We start from the raw sequence: 16048 nt of genomic DNA on the forward strand, positions 1-16048 counted from the left end.
GCATTCTTTCCCTTATTCTGTGAAACGCCCTGTTAACCCTTAGAAGCCACTGTTGCTCATTATTCACTAAGAGCCCTTTCTGTCATAGGTGCTGATTTTAATCAGTACCGCATTTGTGTTTGTAAGCGGAGGAGGAAATGGCATAATTTGAATTGGATGAAAGGTTATTGTTGTGTATAGAGTGTTGTTTCACGGAAAGAAAATCATCCTTCACGTTTCTTAATATTAAAACAAACAGGACACAAGTGAAGACTCAAACCTGTTGATGCTAAATGTGAAAACAAGTAAATATAATTAATCTTAAATCTTATAACACAACAAAATTGATAACTCTTCATTTCAAGGGTTAATAGTCATACTTTAGTTCCATTGTCATCACTGAGTTGTTTTATTATTGCTACTACTATTATTTAGATGTAATTAACTCTTTAATTGTTTTTCTGCTTGATCATTTCATACTACATAAGGTTAAAGTCATTTTTATGGTACCTCTCTCTTACAGAAGCCTTGTTGATGCTGTTTATGCGTTAAAAGATGAGGTCCATGAGTTAAAGAAGGTAAAATCGTAGGCTGCTCTTACATCTTATGTATTGACCATAAAAAAGTGAAATGACTGCTGAGGATGTGCGATTTTTGGCCGCAGGAGAACAAGTGGATGAAGCAGTGTCTGGAGGAGGAGCAGAAATCCCGCAAAGAGCTTGAGCGTGTGGTGAGGAAGCTGGCTAAACAGAAGAATGACTGCGCGTGGGAAGACGGAGGCCACTAAGTAACATTTCTGAGCGTTCTCCCCTTTCGCGAGCGTGTGTGTATGTGTGAGTGAGTGTGTTAGTGTGGGTGGGTTGCTAGATTTGCGTGTATCTCAGCTGTGTCTGCTCTGCGCGTCGCGTTGAGAAAGTCATCCTGTCTTGGGTAAAGCGTTTCTTTTTTTGTTTGTTTTTTTAAGAAAAATGTTTCTTTGATTGCTGTCACTGGCTCAGTTCAGTGCTAGCTCTATGCTGAAGAGGGTCATGCAGTGTGTGTTTAGTTCCTGTGATGTGTGCAGTGATGCAAGTCTGCAAGAAAGTGGCTCAAACATGTTTGCAGTAGATCGGCATCTCCTACATAAAGTGAGGAGTTTGTTGAAGTTGTGAAGGTTCATTGCTATGGTTCGGAGCACGACATGTGACTCCAAAAGCACTGTACTGGACTGTTCACTCTGTTTCTTGGATTTTCTACACACCGACAATCCAATATGCAGTATAACTCGGACAGATGAAAAATTTACTTTTAAGTGGAGATGTTTTCCTGCTTTTTTCTTTCACCCTCAGAGACTGAATTTTCACCACACTTGAGGGAGGAGAAAGTGCGACAGAGGACTTTCATTGAACCAGAGAAAACTAAACAACATTACAACTGGAGCCGTTTCTCCGTAAGACAGATAACAAAGTGCGCATGCTCAGTTGGTGACGGAAGCATCATTCAACAAGTGTGCAACAAGCTCTAAGTGTGGCCATATATCTTTATACATGAAAGTACCTTAAATGGGACACTGGCAGACACTTTCAATCAAACTTTTTCATATTTCTTTTATTTCTGTTACTGTATGTTCAAAACGCAAAGGAGAGAAACCCATTTGATTAAGGGAGCATTTATGCTCTATTTGAGGAATATGGGCGCTATAGGATGTTTTCTGTTGCACATTAAAGACATGAGATGCCCTGGTTGCCATCTTGAAATTATATACTTATTACTTCTTCTTAGCTCCAAGCTGTACTATGAAAGATATGTCAGCATAGCTTATGTATTGTGTAGGCCATCTAAAATATTCCCTTAAACTGTATCTGTTACAATCTACTGTACAGTATTTCTATACCATTCTTCTTATTAGATAATCTTGTCATCGTCAGGCTAGTGCAAAGCTGTCAGGGATGCAGTAGTCATAGAAATATCATAGCAAGATTGAAATCCTATTAATATACAACATATAATGTACGTATATCATATATACTTACATACGGTATATTATAGCTAATATGTCCAAAAGGTAACCATATAAGCTTTCATATTGAGAAAATATACAGCAATTGATTCATTGCCTCCTTATTCTGAGGTTTAAAAATGTATTTATTTTTCATCCAAATAGTTCTGTGTTGACAACATGTATATCTGGTACCTGAGTCCTTCCGAGGAGGTCTCTTACTGTGCGCTTCGGCCTTGCACCTGGTGGTTGTGGTGGCTGATTTTCACCATAATGTTGAGCAAGTCTCCTTCCTTAAGGGAATACGCCAGCGTTTTTAAACCTGACCCATATCTGCCTCATCTGCAGCATACGGTCGATAACCACGGACAGTAATTTTACAGGAATGGTTCAATAAGAAATCACATTTACACAATTTTCCACTTACCTTATTACTACTTAGTTGGTCAGCCAAGGTGTCCAGATTGTGCTTCTTTAGTTTATGAGGCTAGCATTGCTTACAAACACTAGAAGTCAATAGTCACCCAAATATTTTCTGTGAACACATCTGGAAAAACTTCAACGTGGTTTAGCACTCAGTATGATTTACTGTGAACTGTAAAAATGATGTAAAAATTCACTAGCTGAACGCAGCTGCTGCTGCACGTCACATGCACGCTAGTCATGCAGGCAGATGGACGCTACAGATTACGATCATATAACTACAACATATAACTTTCATTTTCTATTTGAGGACATATCATTGCTGTCAAAACAAAACCTTGTATCTCCATTTTTTTGTTTTTGTTACAGATTTAGAAAATGCCAGCTGCCCTTTACATTGTATGAAATTTTCAATACAAGTGATCCAAACTTAGAATAATATCTTGTTACATTAACTTGCATTGGAAGTTAAAAATGTTCCAATAAGTTTAAAACTAGAAACGACATAAATCACAAATCTAGCATGACAAAGGGGAGCCACATTCTGTGGAGGAGGTGGAGTAACACCGACAAGTCTTCACACCCTTGATGAAGACGAGGTAGCGGTTTTGGTGCAGTTTTAGGTGTATTTTAATTGGAAAAATGTTGGTCTGTCCGCGATGACAGCCAAACATTACCAAGCACATCTTGACAGATATATGTGGGGTAAGTGTGAAATTAAATGTAAAAGTGTGACATTTTTTGCTGAACCGTTTCTTTAATGCATTTCACTGTACGTAGTAAAGAAACTGAAAAATCGTTCTCTCTGAATACACTTTTAATGGCAGTCTGTGGGAGGGTGCTGAAACACCTGTTCCTTCGCTTCTATTATAAGTACTTCTTTTTTAAGTACAAAGTTAATAGGTTACAAAATGACAACAGAAATCAACAGCAAAAGCTAATTAAAAGCTATACCTAAATGAGGGGAAAAACGTTGGACTATTCCTTTAAAACCTGTGGGGCAAACTGCAACCGATTATATGAGAAAGAGTTTGTCTCTGTGTCACCAGTGCGATTTAAAAAGAGTACGCTCCCTACTAGTAATTTGTGTGATATATGTTGTACTCTTCAATGGTACACCATCACACACATGCATGATGTGCATGTATTCTTTTAACTATTGCCTGATCTTATAACCTGTTCAGGCTTGAAAATGAATAATGTACAATGCGTGTTACACTCATATTTATATCTAAATGGAGTTTGATGCAAAAACTAGAATGGGCTGTATTCAATATGTATGTGGCTGATGCTGTTTAAGCATAAGGAGGAGGTAATGGGGGATTTGCTTCACACTTAGGTCTTATGCCTGAACACCATTATACAGCACAGTGGGAAAGTGTATACCTTTGAAATCAAGGCGACTATAGCTAAAGCCTAATGACAAAAAGGGAAGAGATACTTCAGTTGAACTTCTAAATTTGAGCCCTGTGAAAACCAACTAGTATTCAATGCAATAGAAGACTGGTTTACTGTTAACATTGCTGTGCATTGAGGAGCCATTGCTACCTTGTTAGATGGTGTCTTCCATGACATGGAAGCTACTGTATATGTAAATTCCGCTAGTCGGGCAATAAGAAGAGCTCCAAGGTGTACAACAACCTATGCTGTAACTGCAGTGCTGTGATCTGCTATTATTATTAATATTATTATTATTATTATTATTATTATTTTCAAATGTTTTTCAGTTATTAACTTAAACTCTGCTTGTGTGTTTTTTGGATAGCCTTAACTATTATTTAAAATTTCCATCGCTGTCACGGTTATTCATATTGATACACATTGTGGTTAGTTCCACCCCGGGCTGCTTTTTGACATCCCGTGTAAAATCCAATTTAACAACATGGCTGTTGTAATTATGTTCCATCTGATATCTCGGTACACTTGCACATGACGGATTATTACTTCACAATTTGAAGGACTGATTGGTGTTTTGTTTTTGTGGCACCATATAATAACACAGCGTTTGTTAAACCTGGAGGATCACACATTGTCAGTGGTGTCATGAAAGTGGCTGGGATTGATACTGCCTAATATTTGTAGCACTTGCAGGAGATTTTGCTTAGGCGAGATGAATGTTCATCTAGTATGTTTTGTTTCTTTACATGCCCATGTCTGCAGACCACGTTTATTATGTGTTTTCTTTGGCAAAGATGTTCTATGCAATTATAATTGTCACATTATGTATTTTTTGATCTTTTTTTAGCTTGTGCTTCTGTTCTTTTTGTTGTTTTCTTTTTCCTTCATTACAAAAAGGAACTGTTTTAATAAATACCTAAATAGAATCTCTGCCTTTTTCTTTTTTTTATGGGTTGTAAAATGTTTAGAAATTCTCCTACTGTGAGCTCCAAAAAGAGCTCCCACTCAATTACACATTATTTCAGATAACATAAACGGAGTCAAATGGAAGTTTCTAAGTGGGAACACACAAAACCCATTGTGCTATTCATACAGATTTTTTTTTTGGCATAGGAGGGAAAAGCTAAGGCGAAACTGACAGTCAACGTGTGACAGAACGGAATGAGCGTGACTGCTTGAAAGCTTCCTGTATGTACGTCCCTGAACGAGCATGCTCTCGCTCACTCTTTCCATGGTGGTGGAGGATAGAGCATAGTAAAACACACAGTAGTAGTGGGTTCTCTGTGCTAATTGGAAAATTCTATGAATAAAATATGTGGTGGGTGTTCAATATTTTTGTCCAGCCTAATAGATGTAGGGGTTTTTGGCAGTTAGTAGTATTCAGGCCCTCACAGTATTCTTACTGGGTCAACTTTAAATAAACAAGTTTCAGTTTGCCATATATACAAACACCTTTTTTTTTAAATCTTGAGGTGGAACAGACTACAGAAAGTTCTAAAAGGATAAGGTCAGATCATGACTTTTCTCACCCACTAGAAGTCTTGGTTTAGTTCTAGAGCAACTGCGACCTGCATCTCGCTGGAAACTATGGGGGGAGGAGGAGGAGCATAACATTTCTGTGGTTTCACAGATATGTGAAAAAAAAAGTGTTTGTCATAACTAACAGTTTGAGGTTCTGCTTCATATGTGCACTGAGTTATGATTTGTTGAGCCAGGACAGGAAACTGTTTAGATCGTAGGCTAATGAAACATGCTTTCTCAGATTTCCCACGAATTGCTAATAATAGAAAGCCCGAAAATACATACAGAATGATTTTGGCATAGTTTTTTAATACAAATAACATAAATACAGATTTTCAAAAGAAGGAAATTCCAAAAGAAAGATCTTTTATTAGATTACTGATTTGCCACCTGTGGTATTTTTCTCATGAAGGTTTACTGTGACACAACCTGATTTCAGCAATCGGCTTTGTCTGTTGTTTGACAAGTGTTAACATAGTCTTTTTTTAAGTTTAGCCTTTTTCAGTGGAAATCAGGCCTCCATCAAATGTAGTGTCACTTCCTTTGGCAAGGACAGCTTAATCTTCATGATTTGAAATAACACAGGACTTCTGAGACTAGACTAGCCTACATCACTCTGGCTGGAGTTTCCCTTAATAAATATAGGCACAGTTGTATTACAATATGTAACATTAATAAGTTATTTAGGAACATAATATACATGGAGAACCTCTAAGCGTGGATACATTTATGCTAAGTCTCATGTTTAGAATTGTTTTTTTTTCACATGGAAAAAATTACTGCCATTATTTCTCCATTTTCCCTGCAAGATCCAACAATTAAGGATGTCTCAGATCTTCCTTGGAGCTTGCACTAGGGAGTGATGTCAGACGAAGACTTATTTTTTTTGTGCTGGGGAAATTTCAGCCTCCTTCACAAAGATTTAGATTACAGCATCAGAGCGTAATTATCCATGTATACTCTGTAAAACCAATCCATTTATGGATAGTATCCAGTTTCTTTCCTGTTAGTATCTCTTCGTCCTAGTTCAGTCTCCTCAAGAGTGCTTAGTCCTGTAGTTTGAACAATCCAAAAGTGCTGGATTCTGCGTTCACCAAGTCCCTACCAGTTACATTAAGAAAGAGCTGCTGATTCTTCTCAAGTTCGAACACACCAGTGTGTGAGGCAGTGCATAAATCAGGTACTGAACTGCTCTGGGGCAAACTGCAGTAGGACACAAGAAGTTTTTCCCAATCCTCTTTGTCCTTCCCGTCGTTTTTTGATTTCCGGGTCCATATGACTTGCCTCAGGGGGACCTTCATGTGTCCTTTGGAAAAAGTGACTTGAGAATAGACAAAATAGTATCCAGGGTAATCGATGGTTACGATCCCTTTGCTGTTAAGACGTATCTCCTTCACCAGAGAGTGTTCTTCGTCCCAGATCAGGGTATCCCGCTGGTCTGCCGCTGAAGAGAAATGACAGCAGAGTTAAATGATTTTATGTTGCCAGCTTTTTAGCGCACACTCTTAAAAACTAGGGTTCTCAGGTGGTTTGTATAGCTCTAGAACAGGATTTTTGTGGTGGGTTTAGAGCCAAAAAGGCTTGACAACTTTGTGGCAGGCCAAATCAAACAACCTCGTGGGCCAGCTTTGGGCCGCAGACTCCACTTTGGGCAGAAACTTGTATTTGGAGTAGAACTTTTAGGTGATGTGCAGGCTATTTAAAAAGTTTCATACATGCACATTCTCAATAAGATTAAAAAAAAAAACACAACCATTACATGGTTCTTTAGAGACCCAAAGGTGATTCTTCTAGCGTATTTCTTCAAAACCCACTTTTTTGTCAACTACATTTTTAAAATTGTGTTAGCTTAAATTGGGATAGATTAGAAATGAGCAAGACTTTGGCCTTACTTGTGGTAACTGGAGTATTCCATGGAAGAACCAGCCGTGCTAGTGATGTGGTGGAGAATCCTCTTCCAGTTAAGGCAGCCACTGTAGGAAAGGAATAAGGTAATGGTAAGTTCAGACTCATCATGGTGATTTTAGTCTTTGTCGAACCAAATTGTCCTGTGAAAAACACTTACCTCTTCCTCCTTTGAAAGCATTTTCTACCACTTTCTTGCAGTAATCCATATCCTCAGGTCTTAGGCTGCTTTCCTCACACTGTTTTGCGAAGTATAGGTCACTGTATCCGTACGGCATCTGCAGTTAACACAGGAAAATGCTTTTGTGAACAAGGTGTTGATTTAGTTTACTGCTTTCAGAAAAACAGTGCTCATGCTACAAACCTTTCATACATATACTTTATGTACTTTATTAAAAGTCCTAATTGAAAGTCTTCAACTCAGTTTTCACTTGACTTTCTGTTTGGTACGGAGAGGAAAACGTGAATGAACTGCTCCTTTTTTGTTCTTGCTACGAACTCTTCCTCTTTTCTTCTATATGGAGGATTAGTTGCGGTCAAATTATTGATGCTGGTGAGCTTAGAAATGGCTGAGCAGAAGGCAACTGTACATTACAATACATTATAGAAAGTATGGGGATTATTTTCAATCACATTCTCAGTTAGAACTCAGTTGATAGTAAATGGTTTGAAAAAAAAGCGTTTAAAAACTTTCTAATTTCTAAGGCACTGGCAGTGGTTTAGTCTTGGAAATGCTTTGAGACATTGCATAACTCGCAAGCAGCGAGTTTCTCCATTTCTGCTGCCTTGTTAGGGGTTTTATTTCTTTGATGTCAAGCATGCTTACTTGCTCATGAAACCACACAAGCCAAGGAGCACCTCAGAAAGAATCATTCATATACATGTATAAAACTGGTTTTCACGCAACACACTAATATATCGTGTAAATGTAAATTACATAATTGTGGCCACATTTCCTTTTGTTTGCTACAATGGTAAAGATACTTTATTGTGCTTGATGTAAATAAGCTAAGATGCCTTTAAGAAATAGTCCTAGTATTCTCATCCTTAAAAAATGGTTCTTCAAGGGTTTAAGGGCTCAAATAAAGACCACCAAAACTCAAAAAAGCATTTGAGTGCATAAATGGTCCTGCACGGTTAAATAGCTCTTCTCTATGATAAAAAACCTGTTGTATATTTTAAAAAGTAGTTCCATATAGCAGGTTCTGCTATTGTTTCATAAAAAGCATTTCTTTTGGTAATATATAGCAGTGGTTCTCAAACCACTGTTATATATTGGACCATATATACGCAATATGGTCCGTATTTTTGGTTTATCTCTATGTGTTGAGAGTTGGGTCGGTCAACTGTCTGGGGACCATTTGAGAAGGGCCAAGAGTGTAGGTCTAGTGGATGGTATATTCTAGACCATTTAGCTTCAATTAATGAAGACACAGATTTTTAACCTGTCAATAAATTGCCCCCTTTCCATTTGTTAATCTTCAAGGATGAATCAAAAATAGAATGAAGAAATACGGTTTACTTCTTCGAGTATATATACACACTATAGATGTTTCCTTTTAAAAACTCATTATATCCAACCAATGTAAAGATTATGTTATGATTTTTTTTGTTCTCAAGCACAATGTAACCATGAATTAAAAAGAGTTCTTACCACGCTGAGTCTGTGGAACAGGTAGAGGAACCCTCCGAAGGTCAGTATCATTAGCAGAAGCAGCATCACAGACAAGAACTTCACTAATGGGGTGTTTGTTGGTGGCATGGCTCCTCTGTGCCCCTGCCGTGGGGGCACCGGCGGAGGAGTGAAGCTGGTGTGAAAGGTGTTTATCATGGTGGACAGAGTTAAAGTTAGAAAGAGCAGAGATGTGAACGCCACCTCCACCCATACAGGTCTGAACACTTGCCTCCAGCGGCAAGAGACTTCATTTGAAAGCAACTTCCTGGAAGCTCTGAACTTCTCAGATGGGCCAGGACTTATTCTGCGTGAGCGTGTACATGGTTCATGAATTTCTCCGCTTATGTCATATCTCATGTCTTACTGTGTGGAAGTTTGTTTTTTTTTTTAAAATAAACTTTGTCAGTTGCTTAAAAATTATATGTGTTTTAGAACTAACAGTACAGACTGAACTGAAACATCATTTTTACTAAACATGCTTCTGTGTTGCTTGGGGAAAACCATGCTGTATGTATCATGATTTTTATGATCATCTGCGCTGGACAGACAGCTACAGGAAACCAGGCCACACACACAAATGACTCTTTAAGGTCTTGCTCTAGTTGTGCTGCGGATGTGGACCTTAAAGTGTGATTTAAAAAAAGGCCTGTGGTCAAGCATGGTTGATTCTGAGCTTCATTAAAAATAAAAACACCTTTGCTATAGAAACAACACTGCTGTCATCACTGGTTCAGTTTATCTGCATTTTTTAATCTCTCAGAGAGTAACAAACCACATGGATGACAAAGCAACCAAAGGACTGCAGATTTCTTTAAAAAACTGAAAGCAATTCTCCCAGAAGAATGGAAGCTGTAATAAAGGCAAAGATGGGCCCACTAAATGTTTACATTTTGGTAATATGTTTAATGGTCAAGGCTAATTTCCTGTTAAATACATGTTTTCTACTTTTATTTCCTGATAAGTGAGTGACCTGTACTTGAAGGGGAATTCCATCGATTTGTCATAAGTTATACATAATCCAGTGATTGAGATGCATTTCAATGTAAAATTTTGCCTTATTGAGAAAGTTCCACAATGAGATTTCTTTACAGTGATGGTGATAGGAACCAGGGGTCACTATGTCTACAGTGCAAATATAACCATTTTATTTACTATCCAAAATGATCAGTAAACCTACATGTGCCTTATGATGTTTCATGTATCATTGCCTTCCAAAAAAACAAAAACATGTATCTCTATTTCCTTTGATTTCCATTTTTTCTTCATTATTTCAACATAGTTTCTGTCCTTTAAAACTTTCATGAAGAATAGACCAACAAAAATGCTTTAAAAATAATAAAGAATTTTTTTTTTACGTTAACTTGCATTAAAATGCATTTTTGCGTTCTCCTATAAAGTTACTGTTTTGGAGATACATTGGACAGTAACGATGTTGATAATGGTAGATTAATGGTAAATCCGGGGGAAAAAAACTCTTCCAGCCTTACTATGTTTAAAAATATATGTGCTTCAGGCAAAAACTTTATCTCATAACTACTACGAAACTACTGTGGACCATGTTTGTAACCATTTTGTGTAATAACTGTGATTTAGCTGTTAGAGACATCAAACTCTTCGGACGTCTGGTTCCTTTCGCCATCACTCTGAACAAGTCTTACTCTCTAAAGAGCATATCACACCAAACCACTCTGAATGACTTTGTTCATGTTTTAAGGATTTAATTGTGCAGGAATTTTAAAAAAATGGTGTAACTCTGCTTAAATGGCTGTTTTGACTGGAAATTTAATGAATGAAAGGGTGGGCTTTGACTTGCACAGTACTGTCGGTCATTTATGTGGCAAAAAAAAATACACAGGAAATCCTGTATCATTATTGTCTGATTAGTCTCTTTAAAGGCTACATTCATTCAGTTTATTACACTGATGTCAGTAAATGTCTATAGCATGTTGTTAAATGTATCTGTAATTTTATTGGTGTATACATCAATATCACTGCCATCCCAGTATGATGATCAAAGATGTTCCTTAAAAAAACACATGAAAGAAATACATGAAAGACTGCCCTTCCTTGTTGACTGGCCTAGTTACAAAGACTCCGAGACCGTACAAAGAGATGAGAGATGGTGGAGGAGTGCCAATATGTAACCTCATTTTAACCACTATGTGGTGGTCTTGGGTCTTACTCATAATTGTTTTGAGTCCCTTGTTGAAACAACAACGTATCAGATAGGCACAGGGCTATGGTACTATCTAAAGATACGGATTATGTACAAGGAAACTCAGGAAGGAGCTACATTGTTTTGTTTTTTCCTCTTTGAGGACCCTTTATAACATAATATTGTCTGGTTTTATTTACTAACAATGGTCACAAATTATTTTTACATAACAATTTTATAACCTCACTTTATCCCTTAGAATTAAACTGGCCATTTTTGTTACTGTGCCTTTAAGACTGATATAAGATAAACAAGCTCTGTTCTGATTGGCTGTCCTATATTGTGGCTCTTTCAAAAAGCACTCAGAGCTGAAACTAAAACTTCCACATGAATGGGTGGAGCTAAACTGCTGTCGGCTGAATAGATGGATATATGTAAATAAGTTGGGTCTTGTGACATCACAAAAACAATGAATTAAAAACAGGTTGTTTTTTGCAGTCGTATGCAAATGTTTGGGCACCCCTGGTCAAATTACATGTTTTGTTGATTTTCTAAGTGAAAATAAGTTAACACATCTTCCACAGGGAGCACAATTCTGCACATTTTAATTTGTAAATTACTGTTTATTTGCTGAATTTCACTTATTGGGAAACAGAGTAGAACATTATATGTGTCCATATTTAATGTGTTAAACTGATCAGAGGTAGTTAAACTTTCACATACAGCTGTATGGACTGTACGGGCCTTATGGACGGGGCACTGAATGATATGTTTTGAAATTGACATATTTAAGGGACTCAAGGGAAATTTTTATTATTTGGTATGTTTAAATGAAACTCACACAACCCATACAAGCTGCAACGCTTTCCAATTACAAACTTAAAATATAGGTCATAGAAAATAGGTCAAAGGGAAAGTGTTCAAAATACCAGAAACACCACATGAAACAGTCACCCTCATCCGCCATTTTATCAGGCATATTTGTCATATAGGTGCCCTGGTACGAGTGTTATCAGGTACTGCAGCATTTACATGACCACTTACATGACCTCCTTTCTAGCTCATCTTTTTTTTATGCACAATCTCAAGCACAATTTTAGTAAACCTCAAGCCCTGAGGGCCAAGGCTGTCTGGATACACTGTAAAAAAATGGCTCGTCAGTTCAACCTAAAAAAATTACTTCATGTGGTAACAAGTAAATTAACTAGTTTTAACAATAATAATAAGTTCAATTTATATAGCATCTTTCTCAAACCCAAGGACGCTTTACAAGATCAGAAAATAACAAAATACATAACTAACAATAAATAAAACAACACAGAATGCACACACACACAACTCTACTTTTCCAACAGCTAGCAAGGGGGGGATTACAATGACCACAGTATAGAGTCACTTAGCTAGCCTGAAAAGAGTTAGCCACGGGGAAAAGTTTTATTCAACCTATAAATACTTTGAATGAATGATTCTGCAAATCACAGTCATTGTTTGAGTTGAACAAAACTAGTACAATTGCTTGTTAAGTATTTACAGGCTGAATAAAACTAGTTAATTTACTTGTTACCACATGAAGTCATTTTTTTAGGTAGATCTGACAAGCCATTTTCCATTTTACGGTGCATTTTTGGGTGGCGGACTGCTCTCAACCCAGCACTGACATGTAAAAACCTCAAAAGCTGTGCCTGATACACTCATACCAGCACCACACATGCTACAATACCACTGCCATGTCAGTGTCACTCCTGTGCTGCACTGTAAAAAAAGGCTCGTGAGTTCAACCTAAAAACTTACGTCATGTAGAAACAAGCAATTGAAATCATTTTATTCAACTCAAAAATTACCTTGATTGAAAGAATCCTCCAATTTAAGTATTTACAGGCTGAATAAAACTAGTTAATTTACTTGTTACCACATGAAGTAGTTTTTTAGGTTGAACTGACAAGCCGTTTTTACAGTGTGAGAATGATCCACCACCCAAAGGATGTCTGGTCAGTGGTGGTGCTATGGTGGTCCTTTTCCACTGATGGATGAGGTAGAGCTGATAAATTGCACAACCAGATGCAGTCTGTAGTTTTAAACCTAAAAGTTGCACTTGTATGGTAAGTGTATCTGATAAAATGGCAAATCGGTATAAATATTTAATGTGACATTGCATTATTGGTACATTCCAAGTACAGATGTATGCCAAAGTTTGGGCACCCCTGTTCAAATAGCATGTTTTGATGATTTTCTAAGTGCTCCATTTTAATACATAATTTGCTGAGTTTACCCTCTTGGATTTTTTTCTCCTGTATGTTAAATTTAGTAAATAAGCAGTGATTTCCAAAGTAAAACATTCAGAAACATCTTCTCTGTAGAGGATGTGTAACTTATTTTCATTTAAAAACTGAACAAAACTTGAAATTTGACTGGGTTGCCCAAACTTTTGCATAAGACCACATGTCCAAAAAGTTTGCAGACACGTGCTCATCCAAAATGTCCTTGTCCATCCAGCACCACTTTACAATAAGGTTACTCATATAAAGGGTTTATAAGTGGTTTAAAATTAGTTTATTCATGTTGTACTGTTAAACCTCAGATCCTGCTTGTTACTTACCTTACTTTGTAATCTCCATCAGCCTAGATTAAACCTGTCAGCTTCATTTGATATTCATATTCATCAGATATAACAGCTCAGTCTTGCCCTTTTAATTTATGTGATATAACTGCTTATTAGTGATTTTTAACTTGATAAATAACCATTAATAAACTTGTTTTAAACCACTCATAAACGCTTTATAACTATAGTCTTACTGAAAAGTGGTACCTTCCCCTCTTAACTGCAGTAACAGCCTCTACTCTTCTGCGAAGGTTTTACACTAGATGTTGGAACATTTTGATTTGATTGCAGCCACAGCCATGAGTGAGGTCAGGTACCGATGTTGGATGATCATCAGGGGATCAGGAGTTTGATTGCTGGTGATGCTATAGCCATCCAAGACCAGGAGTCCAAGAGAGCTAAATTTGTTTCACTTTCTCAAGGTGGGTATGATGGCCCTTCGTCTCCCCCCATCACTCATCACAGGCATCTGTCAGCTGACTTAACAGAACTGGCGGTTAGCATTCTCTTCCATTTAGGTTGTATTGGCAGCCGTTCGAAAAAATGCAGTGGCTGGCTATACGTGACTCGGAGGAAGCTTGTGTTTGCCCCCACCTTCCTAGTGCTGGTGATATTGTGTGACTGGGGAGAGTGGGTGGAATTGGATATGACTACATTGTGGAGAAAATTAGAAAAATTCCCCCCCCAAATAACAACACTCCAACTCATCTCAAATGTGTTCAATGCAGCCCCATCACTCCAGACAATGCAGTTCCACTGCTTCACAGCCCAGTACTGAAGAGGTTTATACCTGTCTAGCCAACAAGGTAATTGTAGACAGTGGCTGCACCAGAGCATCTCAATCTATTAGTCAGTACTTTTCTAAAGTGATTATACCAGCTTTGTGTTATACAAGCTTTTGTGTGTCAGCAATGGGGGCACCTTAAAGTAGTTGAATTCAGTAATTAGAATTAATGTCTGGACACTTTTAGGCATGTCGTGCTTGTGGAGGATGGTGACATGTTATGGCTTGTTGTCACTCACGAGTTTCTGAATGACTTTTTGACCCTGCTTTCTGTAAATGACACCTTGCACTACCTCATTGCCAATTCAGCAGGGTCAGTGAGGCCAGAAAGTGCACATTAGTCAGTGCCAGCTTCATTCTGCTACTGTAAACAGCACGCCTGCTTTTGCGAGAATTACGAATGCTAACCTCACTTCCACCCCCGCCGACAAGTCTTTCTCAAAGACTCACCCGTCTGTGAGGGCTGAAGTACGAATATGAGAAAGACACCTTGTGGCTCTGAATGGGAGAAGAAACTTCAAAGCAATAGTTTCCAAACCGATCGGATTGATTGGAAAGCGTATTCCACAGTCAAGGGACACTGACTTTATGTAAGGTAACCAGTGACCTGCAAATACGCAATTGGGAGAATGAGTCAATTAATCTGTTTCTGACCTTTAATTACAGAAAAGTCTTAACAAATCTGGGTAGTGCACCTCAGCATATAGTCTACGTAAGTAGAAGTGCTCTAAATATAGAGCTTTGGTGATTTCAGTCACCAGTGAAAGTCGCTCAGGCAATAATGAAATGAAATCGCTCTGCTGGTGGTTTAAATCTTTTAGTCTTCTCTTGTTGGTATTAACAAATGCATGTAAGTCAGTGAAGTTGAGTTAGTTGTGTTGTTTCAGTAAAGTTAAGAGAGTTGTCAGATTTACTTCATAAGTGTTTAATCTAATTCTCAACTCAGCATCTTTCCCATTGGCTCCTGGCAACATTTATTTGCATACTGTTTTACTTGTTTTACTCACCCGCTTCTTGTTGTCTGTCCCCCCGGCCTACCTTCAATTATGTGTGCGACTTTGTTATCCTCCACGGTTAACCGCCTAGCCACATTGTTGTTGGCTGTAAGTGGAAGTTATTACGCTGAGCGTAATTCTATATAATTTTATATGTATATAACTTATAGACAGCTTAGTAGGACAAAAAAAAAACTTGATGTAGATCTAACTTAAACCTATTAATTTTATGTTCTTTATCTACTTTGATTGGTAGAACATTACCATATGAAGATGAATGTTGGAGTAATATGTAGAAATGATCAGTCCAGTTAATTAGAACTCACGTGTGATTTACTTGAATACATTGAGCATGTATTTCTCAATTAAGAGAAAAAAAAGCTTAACACGTATGGAATCACTTGACGTATTTTTAAGTAAATCCAACATTCCATTTTTGGATAATACAAAAAATAATCAGTCCAGTTTAATAGAATTTACTCAAATCACTTTAGTGTGATTTACTTCGTTAAGTACTTTGATTTACTTCGTTAGGTATATATTACTCAATCAGGTATCTTAGAAGCTACTTAACACAGTTGCATGGAACCACTTCACATAACATTTTTAAGAAAATGCGACCTTCAATTTTCTTGG

At 37.5% G+C, this 16048-nt stretch overlaps 2 protein-coding genes across 3 annotated transcripts in view; one reads left to right on the plus strand and one right to left on the minus strand.

Annotated features, from left to right (window-relative positions):
- arhgef6 (Rac/Cdc42 guanine nucleotide exchange factor (GEF) 6) overlaps positions 1 to 3431 on the plus strand; it is a 47892-nt gene extending 44461 nt beyond the window's left edge. For both annotated transcript variants that reach the window (XM_036569103.1, XM_036569104.1), the window contains 2 exons: positions 503 to 557; positions 644 to 3431. In XM_036569103.1, coding sequence (XP_036424996.1) covers positions 503 to 557; positions 644 to 766 — 178 coding nt within the window. In that variant the 3' untranslated portion in view covers positions 767 to 3431. The remainder of the gene's footprint in view (positions 1 to 502; positions 558 to 643) is intronic.
- A 2157-nt stretch (positions 3432 to 5588) lies between these two features.
- On the minus strand, positions 5589 to 9095 carry cd40lg (CD40 ligand). The gene is made up of 4 exons (XM_036567893.1): positions 8859 to 9095; positions 7365 to 7482; positions 7192 to 7272; positions 5589 to 6743 (listed from the first exon to the last, which is right to left on the minus strand). Exons 1-4 carry the CDS (start codon positions 9033 to 9035, stop codon positions 6346 to 6348), a joined length of 774 nt encoding a protein of 257 aa, XP_036423786.1. The 5' UTR covers positions 9036 to 9095; the 3' UTR covers positions 5589 to 6345.
- Between the last annotated feature and the right edge of the window lie 6953 nt (positions 9096 to 16048).

This window comes from Colossoma macropomum, unplaced genomic scaffold, assembly GCF_904425465.1.
Source record: "Colossoma macropomum unplaced genomic scaffold, Colossoma_macropomum, whole genome shotgun sequence".
Classification (NCBI taxonomy): domain Eukaryota; kingdom Metazoa; phylum Chordata; class Actinopteri; order Characiformes; family Serrasalmidae; genus Colossoma; species Colossoma macropomum.